At 50.8% G+C, this 20,143-nt stretch overlaps 1 protein-coding gene across 1 annotated transcript; it reads right to left on the bottom strand.

Annotated features, from left to right (window-relative positions):
• Window positions 1-40: 40 nt before the first annotated feature.
• Window positions 41-19,203, bottom strand: LOC122389687 (microtubule-associated protein futsch-like). The gene is made up of 2 exons (XM_043381932.1): window positions 19,011-19,203; window positions 41-9,501 (listed from the first exon to the last, which is right to left on the bottom strand). The coding sequence occupies exon 2, from the start codon at window positions 9,493-9,495 to the stop codon at window positions 775-777; it is 8,721 nt and encodes a 2,906-aa protein (XP_043237867.1). The 5' UTR covers window positions 9,496-9,501; window positions 19,011-19,203; the 3' UTR covers window positions 41-774.
• Window positions 19,204-20,143: the final 940 nt, after the last annotated feature.

Below are 20,143 nucleotides of genomic sequence, written 5' to 3'. Positions count from 1 at the left end.
CACTGCTATCTGCCACGATTGGATAAGTCGACAAGGCTGCTATCAATCGGGTAGTGTATTTGGTTAGGCAGGCCCACAGGGTGACCCTTCACAGCATAGATAACCCCGGATGTATTGCGCGCCCGGGCGGACCCTGTAGCGCATGTTCACAGCAGACATCTTTGTGCTCGAAATGTTACAGAACACGCAGCCGTGGCTGCCGTAGTCGATCAAGGCACTTTACGACGCGTTTCATCAATGCCTCCACGCCAATTTGCCATCCACAATTCAGCGCTGATCTCACTTGAGAGTTCGATATGTTCGGCAAAAATCACTCGACTAGTGTGCTCCCAGCAATAAGCTCGGACGGCATTGTCCGTGGCGGGTTGGCAGAACAGGGAAGACATTACACAGCGTTCGTTCTCTCCCATCTGTTCCTTTCGTATCACTTAATAATCAGCATCGTTCGTCTATGTTAGGAAGCCAGGTGCTCTGTCTCCTCAGACTGGCCGTCTGTTCCTGACACCAGCCTCATCCGCGCTGTACCCTGTCCGTTTGCTCACCGTGACACTCGCTCATCTCCATGCACATCGCCTTCATCTCCTCACCGCACTCCGCGCACCACCGAGCGTCTATTTCCACCGCACTTTCGCGCACCACCGGATGTCTATTTCCACCACCCGCTCGGCGCTCGGCGTCGGCCGATGAGCGGCGCGATAACGGGTACCACTCACAACACCCTCTGTTTATCTGAATCGTCGGGCTCCTGGCGTCGTCTCCAGCACCCACGCCCCTCTACTTCCGGGGCTTGGCGGCGGCCGTCAGGCACGCCACGTACTGGTTCTTGAACACCACGGGCGCCTCGTGCTCGTTCAGGAAGTTCTGCTGCGGCCGGGTGCTGCGGTAGGGATTCTTCCTGGGGGGCAGCAGAACGTCCACCTTCTGCTCCTGCTCGATGCGCGCCACGTCCTGCGGACACTCGAGCAGCGTGTAGCCGCTGAGCACGAGCGGGACGCCATCCCGCACCAGGTACGGGATCGTCTCGCGCCACGTGTCGCGCCGCTCGTGGCCGGCGAACCGGTGCAGGCCGGCGTTGAAGGCGGCGATGACGTCCGGCGGCCGGAACTGCGGGCTGCGGCAGTACGTGTGGTAGGCGGTGCTCGGCTGCAGCTCGCACGTCAGTCGCCGGCCGGCGGCGCGGCACGCGGCAGATGTGAAGTCGTGCTGCGTGACGCCCGGCCGGCCACCAGCTGCCTCCAGCTCGAGGCCGATGAAGACCACGTGCAGACGGCGCAGGCGCGGCAGCAGGTGCAGCAGGAAGCTACCCCAGCGCCCCAGCGGGTGGCAGTCGGTGGCGTGCTCGGCGCCCACCACGTGCACGGTCAGCTCGGTCCGCTGGCTGATGTGCACCTCCTCGGCGACGGGGATGTTCTGTAGCGCGAACAGCAGCGTCAGCGGGTACGAGGCGTAGTCGGTGAGCACGGTCAGCGGCACGGGTCCGAGCGCCATGGCGCGCTGCGGTCCCAGCAGACTGACCACCAGCAGCTCCCTGATATGCGGCGGCAGCATCTCGTACTCTGAGAGCACCGTGTCCGGCAGCGGCGGCTCGCACACGCCGTGCGAGTTCTGGTAGCTGTGGATGTCCAGCAGCGTGCGCAGGTCCTTGCAGTACTTGGAGTGGTTCTTGCGCAGGTGGTCCTCGGAACAGAAGCTGACCGAGTGGCAGTTGGCGCACGTGTGTAGCTTCTCCGGGTTGGTCTCGTGGCACGTATCGCAGGCTCGCGGGTACAGGAACATCTCCTTCTCGTACGCCTCCATCGGACGACCAAGCATCTCTTCACACACGGCCATGTGCTTGAAGCGGATCTTCTTCCACTGTTCCGGGCTGGGGACGTTGAGCGCCTCTCGATAGATGTGGTCGGTGCCCAGATATCGCACTCGACGTGTGATGACCTTGCAGAGGGCGCGATGCATCGGCCAGTGTGCTCGCTGGTGCTCTGCTGAGCAGTACGCCACCAGCCGGCAGCTGCCGCACGACTTCAGACGGTGCTGCTTGGTGTGCAGTCTCTTACACACGTGGCATGCGTGTGCGGTAAAGACAGGACGTGCTGGCAGCATGTCAGCGCCCTGCTGCATCAGAGAGGCGTACGTGCGCCCTTCGTCCTCCGGCAGGAAAAGTGTCCGGTCTGGCAGGATGGGCCGGGAGTTGCTAGGTGTTTTGCCAGCAGGCTTTTGGTCTTCTGCCTTTGCTTCGTTCGGAAGAGAGCTGGTGATAAGCTTGGTTTTGGGATCAGTCTTTGCTGTTGCTGGTTTGGACTCAGGCTCAGGAACATTAACCACAGCTTCTGCTATGTCTTCCAGCTTGGACTTCTCCTTCACAGGGCTTGCAGGCGCGGCATGTTCAGGACTGGCAGGCGCAGCTTGTACAGGACTGGCAGGCGCGACTTGTACAGGACTGGCAGGCGCGACTTGTACAGGACTGGCAGGCGCGGCTTGTACGGGACTGGCAGGCGCGGCTTGTTCAGGACTGGCAGGCGCGGCTTGTACAGAACTGGCAGGCGCGGCTTGTATAGGACTGGCAGGCGCGGCTTGCACAGGACTGTCTGACGCGGTTTGCATTTCGGTCTGCATTTGTTGCAGCTCTTGTGTCCATGAGGGGGCGACGCTGAATACGGGTGCGCCTGCTAATTGTGCACCTAGTGAATATACGACGCTTGGTTCTTCTGTGAGTTTAATCGGGACATCATTTAGGGTCGTGTCAACCTCCGTTTTTCTTTGGGCTGGCTGCTGCGTCTCGACCAGCTCGCGCTGTGTTTCAGTCAGGTTGTCTGGAGACTCAATTTCGATTGTTATTTTCGACTCGGTTTCTGCCGTATCTGGTTGGCTAGTATCTGTGGATGTATCTGGCTTTTCGACATTTCCTTTTTCAGCCAGTTTGGGTTGTAGATCTTCAACAATAGTGGGAGTATCTGATTTACTCGAAACGTCTTTGTCAGCTGTAGTTGGCCCAGTCTCATGGGGACTGAAAACAGTCTCCGTCAATTCTGTAGTTATTTGATCTGTACACGAGGGTTGTATGGTAGGCGGAGTGGTTGTTTCGCTGTAAGAGGGATGTGCCTGGGATGGAACGCCGGAGTCTTTCGGGGAAGCATCTACGGCGTTCTCCTCTAACGGTTTGTGTAAATTATCCTGCACTGGTTCATCGTGTGCCTGTGTTGTTGAAGATGGTTCTGTTTTTGCTTCCTCTGTGTATGTTGACTCGGCTTCCGTGGTGTTTGCGATGTCAGCAGTTTCTTGCTCGGGTACGCATGGAATGATTTGCGTCTCGGTTGGCGCTACCGCCACAGGCTGTGGGAAACTGCTTCCCTCCTTTGTTGGGGTGTCTTTGTCGAGCGTTTCCACGGCAGGCCTGATCGGCTCCTCATGTGCGGGAGGTGTCTGCCGGTCACACGAGGACTGCTGAGTTTCAATGGACTCTGAGCTGCTTTTGCGACCTCCTGATCGCATCTTCTTTTTCCTGCTGCACCGTTTGGTGGCTACCGGTGATTTTGGTACTCCCTGTTCGGTAAACTGAATTACCTCTTCATCCAGCTCCTTGACAGGAACTGTGCCGTCTTCATTGAGGCCCAGTTTTTCGTTAAGCTCCTTTGATGGTGACTCACGCTCTTTCATGTTAGCAGACTCATTTGATTCGTTGGAATTTGAATCATTCTCTTTACTGGCTAGTAGTGGGGTTCCTGGTGTGGTCACAGCAATGTTGGGTGGAAGCTCGCTATTGCTTGTCTGCACAACGGATTGGCTATGGGTATCGCTTTTTGCTGGAGTTGATGCCATGATTGGCGATGTCAGTTCTGCAGAGGTAGCTGAATCCTCGGTTGTGAGCGACTCAGGGATGACTTCTGCGACTTGTGTGGATACTTTGTCCGTGTCTTTAGCTGAAACTGAAATGTCCTTTGCAATATTGTCGCTGGCGTCTTCTGTAGCCGTCACTTCAACAGGTACAGACGGAATGTCGATGGGCGTGGTGTTTGGTATGCTAACCGTCTCCATCCCAGCGTTGCCTTTACCTTTATCCAGCAAAGGTGATGTCACGCCGTCCTTCGCGTCAACCGGCAGTGAGATCGTCTCCTTCTTTTCTCCAACAAGGTGCTGAGGTGTAGTTGACTGACCTGCTTCCTCCGCCTCGGTTTGAAGCTGCTCTGATGAAAGTCTTACATCTTGCATCATCGTCTGTACAGGCGTGGACCCTAGATCGTCCCCCACTGGTGTCACTGTGCCCTCGTCTCCGATGTCCTGGTAGGAGAAGGGTCCGTCGTCCAGCGTGTCGGCGGTTCCCGGCTCGCTGAGCTCCAAGTCGGGCTCGGTGCGCAGGCTGTCGAGCTGCTCTCCGGGCGCAAGGCCTTCGCTGAGCGGAGAGGCAGTGAAGCCGCGCAGCGCAGCCATGGTCACGTCACTCTGCCGACCGGCCAGCACCACGTCCTCGAAGTAGTCGTCCAGCTCAGTCTGCGGCGACAGCGGCGACACGGCCGAGTTGAACGTGCTGCGCCGCGACCGGCTGCCGTCCGAGGTCGGCGAGAGCGGCTGCTCGCCACTGACCGTCGAGCCCTCCGTGTTCACCGTGATCTGAGCCGTGATGGGAGTCGGCTCTGGAACCGGCTCGGTGGAGATGCTCGGCGCGTCAGCGCCTTGGTAGAGTTTACTCTCCGTCCATCTGTTGCAAGCCTCTGCTTCACCACTGGGTTCAGCGCTCTCTTCGGGTGCCTGGTGGTCGTCTGGATTGAAGTGGTCACATTTACCCTCGTACAGAGGGTAACTCTTGTTGCTGCTATCGCTTTCATTGCTTGATTGCCGTGCATGGTGGACGGTTTCGGCGGAGTCGTGGAACGGCTTGTCAAACCAGGTCTGCTCACTAGAGAGAACAGGTTGAGCAGCTTCAGTGGTCGCCTTTTTCGCAGATGACGCTTGCGCATCATGAGCGTTCGATTCTGCCTGCTGAGTTTGTGCCAGTCGTGCAAAGTGATTAGCTTCAGCTTCATCGTGCATAACTTTGTCATACCAGGTATTTTCGTCAAATTGAACGTTCTGTTTTGGAAGCAATTCACCAGCTGAATCTTCACCTTTATTTGAGCTCGTCATGGCTTCAGTTTTTGTTTCAGTGGCTGAACTGTCATCGTCGATAGTTACAGGCAAGGTTGTCGATGCAGTTACTTCATTAGTTGATGGAACCCGTTCTCCCAAGTCTCCTTGGTTCGTTATTTTACATCTTGATAGCCTTTCGTAATAATCTGTTTCGGCACTGTCATGAAGCATCTTATCGTACCAAGTGCTCTCAGTGGGTGCGACTGACTGATGAGATAATCCTGGAGCGACCACCACGTCTGCGCTTGGCTCCTTTGGCTCGGAGGGCGTTTCCATCGGCTTGTGCTCACTTTCTGCCCTCACTTCTTCCGTCGCCATGCCATCTTCTTGGCCATCACTGCCTGCGTGCTTTGATGCCATCTGTTCGTAATATTTTGCCTCAGCTGCGTCATGACTAGTCTTGTCGAACCATTCAGTTACTGTTGATGGAATACTGGGAACTTCTCCAGCAGAACTTGATTCCACCGGTGGTACTGTTTCCATCGTTTCCATAGATTTTTGATCACTTTGTACCCTCATTTCTTCCTGCACCATGCCATCTTCTTGGTCATCACTGCCTGCGTGCTTTGATGCCATCTGTTCGTGATATTTTGCTTCAGCTGCGTCATGACTGGTCTTGTCGAACCATTCAGTCACTGTTGATGGGATACTGGAAACTTGTCCAGCTGAGCTTGATTCCATTGGTGCTACTGTTTCCATTGCTGCCTCTGGTAGGTTTCCTGCATGAATTTTGGCAGCTTCAGTCCACTGACTTTCGGTGTTATCCTTTGAGATGGCTGCGATATTATCGTCGTTCGGGTGTTCTTTGTCAGATTTCGCTGGATCTGGAATTACAATATCTGTTGTACTTGCCGTTTCCGTTATTTGCATTTCCGTAGTAGTCTCTTCATCTAAACTGAAGGACTTTCTGAATCCTTCTTGGAGATCACCATTTGTAGACAATAGAATGTCAAAGGCGTCAGCTGTACCTTGGGCTTTCAAGACATCATCTTCCGTCTTTGACTCTTCCTCTGTCTCCAGGCTGTTCGCGCCTTTTTTGGCTGTTCTGGTGATGGTGTTTTCTGCGCTTGTGTCTTCTTTCGTCTTGTTTTCAGTGTCACTGCTTTTCGCATCACTTTCTTTCAGATCTTCATCGCCGAAAGAATCTTTAAAGCCTGATTCCAAGTCCTCACCAGTAGACACCAACAAATCAAACACATCTGGTGCGTCTTTGGTACTTAGGTTTGCCGCGTCACTCGGCTTCTCCAAAACGGGTGTCTCGCTGGTACTTTTGGCTTTCAAGACCACATCATCTTCCATTTTTGACTCTTCCTCTGCCTCCAGCGACGAACCACACACGTCCACCTTTACCGAACTATTTGCTGGAGGAGATTCCACAGGCGTCTCGACTTGTTCCATTGTTTCTTTGTCTAGACTGCCTTCGAATGCATCTTCCTCGCCGAATGCGTCCATGAATCCAGCCTGAAGATCATCACCCGCTGACATAAGTACATCAAAAGCATCAGGTGCATCGCGCGTCTCCTGTTTTATGCTTTGAAGGGCGTCTTCTGGTTCTTGCGCATCTGCTTTGCTTTCCGGTAATGCTACTGGTGTTTGGCTGAGCCCATTTGCCTGTTGCTGTTGTTCACTTGAAACATCTTCCGAAGCAAATGAATCTTTGAAACCCTCTTCGAGGTCATCATCCGTCGAGAGCAGAAGGTCGAATGCATCTTGTTTAACATCGCCTTTCGTGGTGGAAGCATCGATGAGCTCGATAGTTTCTCGAAGCTCGATCGAGCTCACGGTTTTTGCTTCCTGCTCAAGCTCATGTCCTTTTTCAAGCCCGCCCACTTTGGCCGTTCTGGTGATGGTGTTTTCTGCGCTTGTGTCTTCTTTCGTCTTGTTTTCAGTGTCACTGCTTTTCGCATCACTTTCTTTCAGATCTTCATCGCCAAAAGCATCTTTAAAGCCTGATTCCAAGTCCTCACCAGTAGACACCAACAAATCAAACGCATCTGGTACGTCTTTGGTACTTAGGTCTGCCGCGTCACTCGGCTTCTCCAAAACGGGAGTCTGGCTGGTTTCTGCAGGCCGGATAGTCTGTTCTTGCTCGTCGGGCCTGACTTCTTCAAGCTCTTCTCGGGCCTGGTCTTCCGAACCAAAGGCTTCATTGAAGCCAGCTTCTAGACCTTCATCAGTTGAGCGCATCAGATCAAAGACGTCTGGCGACTCGGCAACACTTTCTTTGAGCTTCTCGGCCAGATGAGAACATTCTACTTGTTTAATTTCATCTGCTGTAGCTTGTGTAGCTGTTACTGTCGATTCGTTTGCCGGAGAGCATTGTCTATCGTTGCTGGGATCCTCAGACAGCTCCTTTGCTTGCGACAAATGTGCTATTTCAGGCTGTCCCACTGACGAAAATCCTGTGGTTGTTTCTTGTTCATCTTGTATTGACTTGTCCGCGCTGATTGCTGGCTTTTCTGTTTCAGCCTCTGAAGCCTGCCTGAACTTCTCTTTGAGAGCCCCCACAGATGAAAGCAGGCGTTCAAATTCGTTCAATGAATCCTTCGCAGTTTCTTGTGGTTTTTTGTTTACTTCAAATTGGGATATGCCATCCGTTGTCTCTGTTGCTTCATGAACGTGAGAGTCTTCAATGACAGTATTCGATTCGGCTTCTACTTCTTTTGCCAGTTCACTTCCTTGTTTATTAACAGCTTGTTCCTTGTCCTCTGACTCACTTTTCCTCTCACTCTTCTTCCTTCTTCTTTTCGTTTTCTTCGTTTCCACCGTTGTCCACTGATCCTCGACAGGTTCCTGGATAGTGGGTTCTGTCACTTCGTCATTCTTGCCGTCTTCATCAGTCTTTGTGACTTCTGAATAATTTGAAGGATCTGTGACCGGTTGGGCTGTTACATCAGAACAAGCGTCTACCTTGTTCACATTTTCCTGCACGGTAATCTCTTTTTCAGTTTCGCTTTGGGACTTCTTTCGCTTGTCCCTATGCCGCTTATGTTTCTTGCCGCTCTTAGCACTCGGTTCGTGCTCACCGGCTGTGCTGGGCTTGTCCTCCGGTTCTTGAACTGTTGTTTGTAACGATGCTTCAACTGCGTGTTTCCCCTTCTTCTTTTTCTTCTTGTCCTTCTTTGCATCGGTTACTCCATCTCCAAGTTCATCAGCTGGTTGTTCCGCCTTCGGTGACTCCGGTGAGGTAACTGTCCCGGCCAGCATGTCACTCTGCGAGGTGGATGGTAGGTCAGCTTCCTTCTCCTTTTCAGAGACACAACTCTCAGCAATGTCAGCTACTGGTTCCTCGGAAATCTCCTCACTGACGGGAACAGCTTCGCATACCTCTTCAGTAGCAGCATCAGGTGCACATTCGGTTGAAGCTAAACCATCGCTCGACCCTTCCATCATCAGAGGGTTCCTTGCGTCTTGAGGATTATCTACATTTTCGTCGATAGAGCTTTCTTGGTGTTGCTCCTGGCTCATAGTAGCCAGTTCCGCCGACTTTGTCTTGCTTGGCTCATTTTTCAAAATGTCTTGATCCGAAGGTGAAACTGTGTCAACTTGAGCACTTGGTATATTTGCTTCTTGATTTTGGGGAATTTCCACAGCTTCGTCAGGCTCCAGTGGTATGGATTCAACTGTTTCTCGATCTAGGTTTGGAGCGTCGACCACCTCCCATGTGGACATACACACGTCGTCAGCTTGGTCGGGAACCTCGGCCTGCTCGGTTGGGACAGCTGCCTCGGCGAGCGCCACGCCGTCCGGAAGCGCGGCTTCTTGTATTTCCTCGACTTCAGTGGCCTTTTCTGCAGTTTGCAGAACCTCCTGTACCTCCTGCTGCACTTTATATGCGTCATGTGGCGTTGCTGCATCGTTTGCCTCATCCTGAAAAGTTACAGCGCCAGGCATTGCAGAGACCGATTCCGCAACTTCGGATGCCCTCTGTTCAGTCACTTCATTGGCAGCTTGTTCAGTTGGTGTTTGTGGAACAGCCTCTGGTACTACATGAACTGGCACCATATCAGAATCTACTTCTGAAGGCTCTGAGGCCCCCGCCGCTTTTTCCTGTTCCGTAACATTGTCATCCTCCTTTTCCTGCTGAGTCACTTCTTCAGCTTCACTCCGCTGCTCTGAAACTACTGGGCTGGCTGCGTCAGACTGTGTCGGGGCCGGCTCCTGCTGCTCCTGTGGAGCCAGGGTCGTCTCCTGCCCCGCGAGCATCCTGCCCATCCTCTCCGCGGCCAGCCGGAGCCTGCGCTCCTTGCCCGACTCCACCGAGGCCCAGAGCGTGTCGGCCATCGCCTCCATCGTCTTGCGCTCGTTCTTGGCGTTGTTTCTGCGGACGGTCTGCGGCAGAGAGTCGCCGCCGCCGCCCGCCCGACGGCGACCCATCGTCACCTGCGGACACAGGAAGCGCCGTGTCAGCCGTGACGTGATGGAGCGTGACAACTGACAGGTCCTTCTGGGTTCTTAGGGGAAGGGGGAGCGGTAAGGGGAGCTTCGAGACATCAGACAGTAGTGATATGACGCGCAGCCTCAGTTGTCACATGTCATCACCACCGGACTTCAACATTCAACATATACTGTATCGCAATCGTTTAGGATTTTGTTTAGGATTTTAAATCTGTTGCGGTGAGGTCCAGAAAACTGGTCATGTTTTTACAAAGGCGGTAAGGTTGAAGTGAGACTGGGACGGCTGTAAACCGGATGTGTTTGGTCGGCCTCTTTTGAGTCTTTGGTGAATATGCAGTGTTGTGCTGAAATGACATGCAATCAACTTCAGCAATATCGGTGTGACATGCGAGCCGCGTCATCACTCTTGGTACCCACCCATTAGGTGTTTTACTACGATCCAACGTATTAACTCAAGGTTTCTTATAGATTCACGAGTCATGGGCAAAGAATCAGTCGTAGTCATGAGTAGTTGGATACTATGAACATCAAAGGGGTGCAGAGAACTGTTAAATATGGGTGAATTCTCTCGAAAAAAGCAAATGCAACCCGATGCCATATTTCCTATCACTTCGTGTTTGACAGTGCTGGAAGTGCTTCACACTCACAGATGTCAGATAATGAGGAGGATGGGATGTTGCTATTCCATCGATCGAGACTTCACAATGCTTTTGTCTTTTGTTATGGAGTGAGCATAGAGTTCATCGAAGAACCGTTGCTGATGTTTTCACAGCAGCACTATCCCTCTTTATTCAATGACATTTGCAATAGGTCCTTGTCGATCCTTTAGTCCTTGCCAGATATGGGCGCCGATGACCATGTCCGGGGGCCCAAAAACCCCAATTCATCATCATCATCATCAATCCTTGCCAGATGTCACTTGTCATTGACAATTTTGCGATAAAAGCCTTCCGTTTGCCTGCCAGCACAACTTGCATGCACAGTCTGTGGTGATCGTGAAGCAAGTCATGGACACAGTAGCTGACATTGCTGAACCAACGTGCTTCTCAGAGGCGGGCAGCAATCTCTGACGACCCATTGCATTGCAAACATCATAACATGGGCGTGCTCGTTTTGACCCTTACACTACACGGGCCCCGTTCTGACGTCATCAGTCAGCTGACGGTATACGATGTTTGCTTTGCTATCAGTCGTGATGTGAACAGATTTACTGAACTTGAGGGGTGATGAAACGGCTGAATTAAGAATGACAAAATGCATGCAAGTGCGGACGGATATGAACAAAGTCATATCGTATTGAGGGTTAAATATTGTCGAATGTCATTTTGTCGAACGGCTGGATGGCAGTACCTACCTATGATGTGTTTTATCTGCGCCGTATGTGATTGCTGCTTGTATCATCACGTCGGATTTTTCAAATCCTCTTTAGCTAGGTCTCTGCACCGCAGTGTTCCATTTTTCAGACTTTTTGGCGGCAAATCACACCTAATGGGGAAAATACTTTCATCCCTAAAATATGAATGACCGACTTTACTTCATCTCTGAAAAAGTTTCATGTATTTCCAACAGCCAGTTTACATGTCACTTGACAGTTGTTGCACCCACATCCTTTTGTTTCACAGGCCCTGTCAAGATTCTGACATGAAATCCTGGTTTATCAGTTGGCATACAAATTGGCATTACACCATTTTGCAAATATACTTCGGTTGTTTATTTCCTTTTTTCTCATCCTAGGATTTTTTCTTCATCGGCACACCCAACCAAAATCCTATTTTAAAACACTGCTGCACCGGGCCCGATTGTCTTCTCTCAGTATCAGCCGATATCAGACAACACCATGATAGTGCACAGGCGGCTAAGCCCCACACCCTTTTACAAGGGGCGCGCTGTGCAACGCTGACGGGGCGGCAGCCCTGCGCAAACGGAGTCGATGACTCGGCGTCTGAGTCGAGTCGGTTGCACGGCAGTGGCTGACTCAGGGTTGAGGTGATGTCATGTCTGGCGACGGCCCACGGCACAGGGCGGCATGGGTGTTGGCTGTGGCCTGTGGTGATGGGTTACAGGCGCTAAAATCTGTGAAGTCTCCAAGGTGGTGGGCGTGTCATGCATCGACATAATCAATGAGGTTGTGGCGTGGAAAGTAGATTAGAGAGGAGTGCAAACAGCGATAGGGGAATGGTATCTGCTAGAAGCTGTCGGAGGTACGATTGGACCTGCCGGGCCAGTGCAGTGGCGTTGGTGCAAAACGAGGTAAATGAGCCGGTAAAAAAAGGCGATTAGAGTCGGTCAAGACTCAAGACGGCAGCAGGAGGAGACATGAGTCGGTGAAGACGGCAGCGGGGGTCGATTGGAGGCGGTAGAGGTCAGCGTGGTTTGGCAGAGTGCAGCGCGGGGTGGCGGAGAGCAGCTGTCCCCCCCCCCCTCTCCGCCAGACCTCTGGCCAGCTGGTGTCAGCTGTCGGTGCCAGGGGAGGCCCCGCGCCGGGGGCCGGTCCGACCGGGGTGGCCCGTCTCAGCTCCGGTTATCACGCTATCAGCAGAATGGACGCCCACGCTGTCTGGCGCGTGCCGGAATCGACACTCGGTAGGGAAAGCACATCGGCAGCAATGGTAGGAGACGGGAGTCCGGTCTGTGTCTTGCTGAAATAAGCGACCGAACGGTCGGGAAGACATGGGGACATGGGTTCCGGACAAAAAGTCAAATGATAAAAGGTAAAAGGATGATTAGTCAACAGACATTACGTCAAAAGCAAGAAGTCAAAAATCTTAAAAGTCTACAGGTAAAAGGTCAACAAATAGTGTAATTGTAGGTATAGTATTGTTCCCTCATCTACTGCCGCTCGCTATTCACCCAGATCGTGGCACAGTATTTGTAAAGCTCGTTGTGCTTATATTATAGCTTGGCCCCCGTGAATGGGTGATTATTTATACCGATATTCCTAACGGAACCTGCAGTGGGCCGTCTGCCGCCCTGCCAATTGATAAACAGTCTGTGACTGCGAATTGGGCGGCTTGGGACGTGACCTCTGGTCTCCTTCATCGAGACAGCTGCCTAAAAACAACCCGCATCAGGTGCCACTGTTTTCCTTTCGTTCGCTCAGAACAACAAATTTTCCTTCTGGTGGATTGAAATGCTGACGGCAGATGAAGGCGCGAACGTCTGTCAAATTAAGCCCGATCATCGCCGGTGTGGTGAGCAGGGTATTGTTGGCCATCGCCCAGTCTGCAATCGGAGGCAGTGTGTTAGCTGTGTCCTCTTGACTGCGCATACGCGCTCGGTGCCAAAGCCAACTTTGGGTGGTATGTAGGTATGTGTGTGTAATGTGCATGTGTGCAGCGCTGGAGGCAGCCTACTCAGTACGGCGGCCCAGGACCGGTAAAATCTTCACTGTGGACGTGGAGAGGTGTGGGTACCTTGGAATAGTGACCGACCTTCAACTCATCAATGAGGCTGCGGCACATTACAGTCATTAATTAGTGGCAATCAGTGAAATGTGTTATTGCTGGCATTGCTTGAAAGGGGTCCCAGCCATTTTCAATGAAAGTACTCTTGATTAATCTTCATTGTGGTGGAACGAGTTCCAATATCGAGACGATTGCACTAAAAATGATTTTGAAAATCCCTTAATTATCTCACCAAATGTGCGTTTACAAAGCCCGTTCGAAGTCGCTATAAACTTCTTGTAGTTAAAATTATGTGCTTGCTTTTTACACGAAATGAACACGGAGATATTCATGCAGCTTTGATTGTAGAATAATTTCATCCTTAATGCGTCGATCTTCGCAAGCCGCAGACACATCGTTCTGCTCCACTGCGCAAATTTTTCGCAATTCTTGCTGTAAAAATAGTAGGTATCCTTCAGACCCCTGCAGAGGGCGTTAAGCTTGTGAGCTGTTCTGGTTCTCACGGAATTCGTTTTTTTCGTCGTACCATTCGGAAGCAGATTGTCATCCATTGTGACGAGTGAGGCTGTGTTTTGTCCTTGTGGCTCTCGCGTCGTGCATGCTTTCCACCACTAGAATCCTTGATGCGTCTCTCCTGAAGAATTCAAATATGCTCAGCGCCTCCTTCAAACAATAGCCGAATGACAGGTCGGCCCACACTCGAGGCGCGACCCAGGGTCTCCTCAGGTGACGTCATGGCTGCCACATCATGTGACGTCGGTGATGCCACAGCACGGAGGAGGGAGCGGCGCACGCTCGGCCCTGGGTCGTGCCGTGCCTATCGCCGCACCTCTGGTGTATGGCACGGCCGCTATCGGACGGTTTACAGCTCATTGGACTGCTGAATGGCGCACGACGTGACTGGATGTTGGATGTAGGTACTAGGTAGGTTCTGGTCCGGTGTTTTGAAAACACGAGATATTCGTGCACTGGTTCGAGGCGGGGCGAGAGGTCCTGGCATAAACAGAAATGATTAATTTTCACACACAAGAACGGCTACGCTGTCAGCTGTTGAACATGTGTCATGTGTGCGATCTGAGTCACACTAACACAATAACATCCGGCAATGCCCTATCGACGGCCGAGAAAAATGCGCTGATATACGAGAGCTATGAAGCCTGAGAGATGCGTCACAACGGGCCCGATAAGCGCCAAACCTCGCAAGTCGCAGCATTGACTGATTTATCGTGTCACGAGAAACGATTGAGTATGGACTGTGTCCCGGACCTGGCGGAACCGCGCAGATCGGATAGACCGTGAAATAGGGCGTCGGTACCTGTCGTGTATGCCTGCTGGTGCATACCTATCGCCCATTGGTTCCTACGTCAATCCTACCGTTCGAACTCGTTCGGCCACTGACTTTGGCACATGTACCTATGGTATATTTGTTTTATCGCCCAAAAAGTGACAAAAGTAACCATTTCTGGCAGAAGATGTTACGGCTTATTCTTTGCCGGAAAACTGCATTATTCTGTAATCCGTTGTCACCAATGTCTCAATAAAAGGTATCAATCCACGCTTTCAACATATGCTCTTTTGTGAATAGTTTGCCCAAAGACCAAAGCCACGAAACAAGGAAAGGTCAAAGTTATAGCATATAATATACCTATAAGATAATCCTGCCAAGAGCTATAGTATCGTGTCAGTAAATACCGGGGAATCTCCGGATTATCCGCATTAGGGAGGCTCGCCGCTATCAGGAGAGGCAGCGCTCGGAAATGGTCCGGCGTAGGAACGCCTTGATTGGCTATCGGGTGCAATGTCTTGCTATCGACTGATACAGGGATATATGACTCACAGGTCCGCGTCGAAGCCCACACGATTTCAGTACCTTAACCCGCGCCCCGCTGGGGGGGGGGGCAGAATCTGCCCCCCCCTCCCGTTTTTCGCCAATAACTTCTAAACGCGTTACGCCAGCGACGTCAAACTTTCAGTACCTTATCATACATCAATTTGACACGTTCCCTGAAAATTTAAGCGAAATCCGTCGGAAAATTTTTGAGAAATTGACGTTTTAGTGACGTCATGTTCGCCATTTTCGCCTCAAAAACGGCAAAATTTCAAACGCCGCTAACATCTTCATTTTTAAAGGAATCAAGACGTAACACAAAAGGTTATACGTGATTCTACTTTGTCTATCAAATGGCTATCTGGGTTTTTTGAAAATTTTGGATTTTGGCCAAAATTTTTCCAAAAAACTGACTTTTTTGGGAAAATATTTATAAAATCCAAAATTTTGAGTTTATCGAAAAAAACCGGAATATATGTCAAAGAAGTGGTCTATGTGCACCTACATACCAATTTTTAGAAGAATCGGTTCAAAAATGTGGGAGTTATCCAAAATTTTATGACGTCACGACACACAAAAATTTTGAAAAAATGATTTTTTGGAAGTTCTAGACCTCGTACGGAAACAAAAATAGCACCATTCGATTCGCCGTGAAAAACTGCATCGAATAGACACCTTTTTAGGCCTTAACAACCAACTTCAAAATTTGACCTCACTTGACCTGACCTTGACCTGACCTCGACCTGAAATTCATCCAGAGGTGGTCCATACCACTTATTGAGTGTGCCTATTGAATTCCATGAGTAAAATGACCCATAAAACATGTGTCGCACATGCCCTTTTCTATATTTTGTTTTTGGTGACCTGACCTGACCTGACCTGACCTTGACCTTGACCTTTGAATGACATTGTGTGCAACGAATATTGTCTTGGTAGTCTAAAAACACGTTTTGGGCAATCAGTCTCAGTCTGTTCTTCGGCAACTACGGTGCAAGGCCGATACTGTAGAAACTTGTATTTTGTACCCTTGACCTGACCTTGACCTGACCTCTGACCTACTTAAGCAAAAAAAATTGGGTTCTTAAGATCCGCCTTGTTGAGAGCTTTCGATTGCCGTTTTCCCCGTCTTTCTACGACCATCGGTTCGGAAGTTAGACAGGGGGGCAGAATCTGCCCCCCCCCCCCCCCCCAGCAGGGCGCGTATGGCTGAATAGCCCAGCGGGGCGCGGGTTAAAGGATATTCTGGACGTGGTTCTACATGATCTCTTTTTTAAATGCATCGTCCCGTTTTTTACTCTGTCGCTGGTTAGTTTCAAAGAAATGATCTAGCTCCTCTATTCCTTCTAAGAATTGTCACTATTCTGTGAATGTCATTACCATATTAGTCCTGTTGGACCGCATTTTTAAAGCGTAAACCACATTTGGCCTACATGTTGTCGCTGTTTGGAGCTGTCTTGTATGAAAACACGAGAGCGCTGTTCACGATCGTGAGTCGTGACCCTGCCGGTATCACTCGGCCTTAGTTCGCGAACTTGTAAGGTTTAGGCAGACGACTCACGGCAGTAGGCACAGGCATATTTACTATGAGCAATGATGCATGCATTTATGCCCCAATCGCCTGTAAGAACCACTGACAATGAAATGGCGAGTGAGGAAACCGAGAGGAAAACGGAAGGAGGAAAATGTACGTCTGCATTTGAAAACTAAAGACAGGCGACGCCGCCAAGGGAAACCGCATTCAAGCAGGTTCTGTTCAGATGGCGCGCGACATTTTACCGGATAACTTCTCCCGAAGGCGGACATCTATTCTAGTTATCTTGGGCGGACATAAGACTTGCCGGGTCAGTATCAGGGCCAAGGGCAGAACGGGCTTTGCGCGACCCTACCAGCTTATCAGATGTGTCACTTAACCCGCGAGTTGCTGGGGGGGGGGGGGCGTTAAACGCCCCCACTTTTTTCGCTGGGCCATAGCATAAAAACGGCGCGCCGCAGGCGCGCCAAATTTTGGGTACCTGTAGGGAATTGACTCAAGTTTATTGTGACAAAGTTTCAAAAAAATCGGTCGGAAAATTTTTGAGATATCGAGGTTTTAGTGACGTCATGATTTCTGAGTTTTCGACCAAAAACGGCATATGTTCAAAAATCATATAAAATCACAGAATAGACATACAGACATGCCGTAAACGCCATTAGACTGCCAATACCATGATCAATCAAATGGCTATCTTCGATTATTGATTATCGTTCCGCATTTTCCAAAATCTGGAACTGAATCTTGGCAATTTTTCGTGACTACCTCACGACCATGATACATGAATTTCTTAAATTGAACTTTTTGAGTCAAACACGTACACATATGATAAAATGAATGTCACCATCGTGTTCTACGCCCCAAATTACCTATAAAACATGTGTCACAGGCTGCGAATATCAGTTTTGATTTTCGGGCATATGTGCCTACCCGGTTGACCTGACCTTGACCCTGACCTATGCTTGACTGACCCTTATATGGAGCTGACACTCTTGTAGGCCTTATAAGATGGATTGTGCACCGTTTTGACAGAGTTTATGGCGAGAGGCGCCCATTGTGAAGTCCTGAAGTCCATGCTACTGAAAGCCCGATTTCAGGTGTTTGACCTGACCTTGACCCGACCTGTGACCTCAAAATTCAACTTTAAAGTACTCATCTGAAGCGTCTCGTCGCGCTCTTTCGTTTGCCGCCTCGTGCGTTTCGCTGCGCCTTTTGGTTCTCGAGTTATCGGCTGGGGGCGTTTAACGCCCCCCCCCCCCCCCAGCAAACGGTGGGTGGCGAAATACCCCAGCAACTGCCGGGTTGAGTGCCAGCAGGCGTCAGCTGGTCAGACTGAGACTGTAGGTTTTTCAAATTCAGATCATCTTGTCTTGGCACCAGAGGTGAAAACTCAGACGCATTTGATGCGTCGGGGACACGATGAAGTTTTTTTTTAACATGATGCATTAGCATATGAATGCAGTCAGCAGTGTATCATGATACCGTTTTAAAAGCGTCGCCTCGTGTTGTGATCGGTAGTGATTCATAGATCCCGTATGGTTGGACCATCCGTTGGGCTTCGTGCACCTCTATTGCAGAAATAAAAGGGCGGCTCGTCACCTGGCCTGCAGCTGGCACACCACGTGCTGCACTGCATCTGGTGTGCCCCCGCTGAGAGCCCATCCATCCCCACCTCCCCACCTCCCCACCAGCTCCACCTTCAATGTCCCAGTGCCCGTCCTTGAGGTACGCTCTGGAATCGCCGGGTAAACCAGCGTTCCAGCGCTGCAGCCATGGGAAACTGGCTAAGGGGGAAGTTGTGGGCAGACAAAGCAAAGCAGTTCTTAATATACTCGTAACTTATCACCGTGGGTGAATTATAATTTTATTGCATGTCTTCATTAGGTACTACGCCAGCTTGTGGTATATGCATATACCACAAGACGCACGAGACGCATGCGTCTCGTGCGCTCAGCTAAAATTCATCCCACTTATTCCCTGGCCATCGTTATTATGGAAGTGAGAAGTGCGAGCTCACCATGGGTGTGACTCAGGAGGAGTCCCGGCCACGTGTGTCGGGCGTGGCGCCAGAGACTGCGGTCCCTGCCGCTCCCCGACCCGTGTTTGCCTGTTTATAGCTCAGCGAGCCACCGTGGGTAGTGCTGCACTCAAGGCTCCGAACACAGCGTGATTGCTAAGGCTGGAGTGCTTACTGCATACTATACGGTGCACATGCCCCAAGGCCCAATTGCTCCAAATGGCGGAACTTGTGGCGACAGGAAGGGCGGGCCCAAGCCTTGGATTCACCTTCCTCGCTGAATCATATGGAACCTCAGCTGTCCATGGGGTACCTATTGCTTTCAAACGCTCGGCTTTCTCGCCAATGATTAAAGTTGTTCTTAAGTATTAAAGTTGGTCAGTTAAGCCTCATGAATGTTTGACTGTAAAGCTAAGCCAACAATCACTTCTCGCTAATCGTGCTCACAACGAGATGCTCAATTGTGTTCATTGGAGCAGTGTTTACAGAAGATGTGCGTGCGGCACCGGTAGACCTCCTACAATTTCAAATAAACCCTGCATCCGGAACATTCTACACACAAGACTCAAACAAACCCACCACAAGCACGTCAAACAGCCGACATCACACAGATCCTATAGGCTATAGCAACTTCCCTCTACCGAATTCATCGCTTAGCGAGGACAGCCCTGAACTCTTACACCCTGTCAAATACAGGCTACAGCGCATCCTTACCTCGTGCCGGTAATCTCTGGGTGACCCAGTCCCGTGTCGATCACCACCAAGAGGTCAATGTCACGGCTCGGGCACACTGCTCTCCTCAGACGGCCCCTGTCGGCGCGACACCTCACCTGGCACTGAGGCGTCGCCGGCGCCGCACCCGCCCGGCCGCCCGCCGCGCCGCCGCGCCGGGCCGCCGCGCCGGCCGGGGCTCTGTCGGACAATTTTAGCCGTGGGGCCCGCCGGACCCGTGTCCCCGTCACGCTGCGGGTGCCCCTGTCGCCTCACCTCGTTGGCTGGCCGACACTCAACCAGCGTGCATGACCGGCCGCCGACACAGAACCCGTTCATACCCGACGTCGGTCGGCGTCGTCTGCTTGACAGACGGCTGGGCGTGCTTTGCTGATCTCGGGCTGACCTCCAGGCATACGTTTTGTGTTCCTACAAACATATTGTGTCAAAAGAATTCGCCAAATTTGTGAAATATCGAAATGATGTTGTTCAGTCCTTGCGAATGTTCATGAGTCAGATTTTGAAATACACTTGTCCTTTTTCAATTGTGTCACGACACGATAAGTTAAGTAATGAAGCATGCTTATAGAAAATTAGTGTGCTTGTTCACTATCATTCACTATTATTAGGTGCTTATTCACAAGCATAAAAAGTGAATGTCTTCATTTAATTTACTACGGATGTTTTCTTTTCTTTTCTCAAGTCAGAAATGTAATAATTTGCTTATCATAATATAAGCTGAGACTAACCCATGCCTTTAGTTGCGCTGGACACGGGGCACATATCCAAATTTTAGTGTGCCTACTGTTAGTGAATAATGTGCCTATTTTATTTTATGTGGGCGAGGATGGATGACATGATCCTATGATTAAAGGGACCCTCCCACCTTAACATTAGTTTTGAGTTGAGATAGCCAAATTGGTGGCCATGACCTGCAAATACCGGATTGGACACTCACAACATCGAAAAATGCTTTAATTCGAAGATATGGAATTCCAAACTTGCAGTTTTCGGATTCTAAGGGGCTAATGCATTGGAATGCCCACTTAGAATTTGTGACGTCAGCGGAGATCTAACGATTTTTAAATCTTAGACTAAAACCATCGTTAACACGTGGTGGTATACGCTGCTTTGCG

This window comes from Amphibalanus amphitrite, unplaced genomic scaffold (assembly GCF_019059575.1).
Source record: "Amphibalanus amphitrite isolate SeventyFive unplaced genomic scaffold, NRLGWU_Aamphi_draft 000368F_arrow, whole genome shotgun sequence".
Lineage (NCBI taxonomy): Eukaryota > Metazoa > Arthropoda > Thecostraca > Balanomorpha > Balanidae > Amphibalanus > Amphibalanus amphitrite.
Note: the sequence above shows the minus strand (reverse complement) of the source record. Positions and strands in the feature narration are given on the sequence as shown.

What these genes read in the sequence shown, in the direction of transcription:
- LOC122389687 (XM_043381932.1), bottom strand. Translation starts at nt 9,495, where the DNA reads ATGGGTCGCCGTCGGGCGGGCGGCGGCGGCGACTCTCTGCCGCAGACC.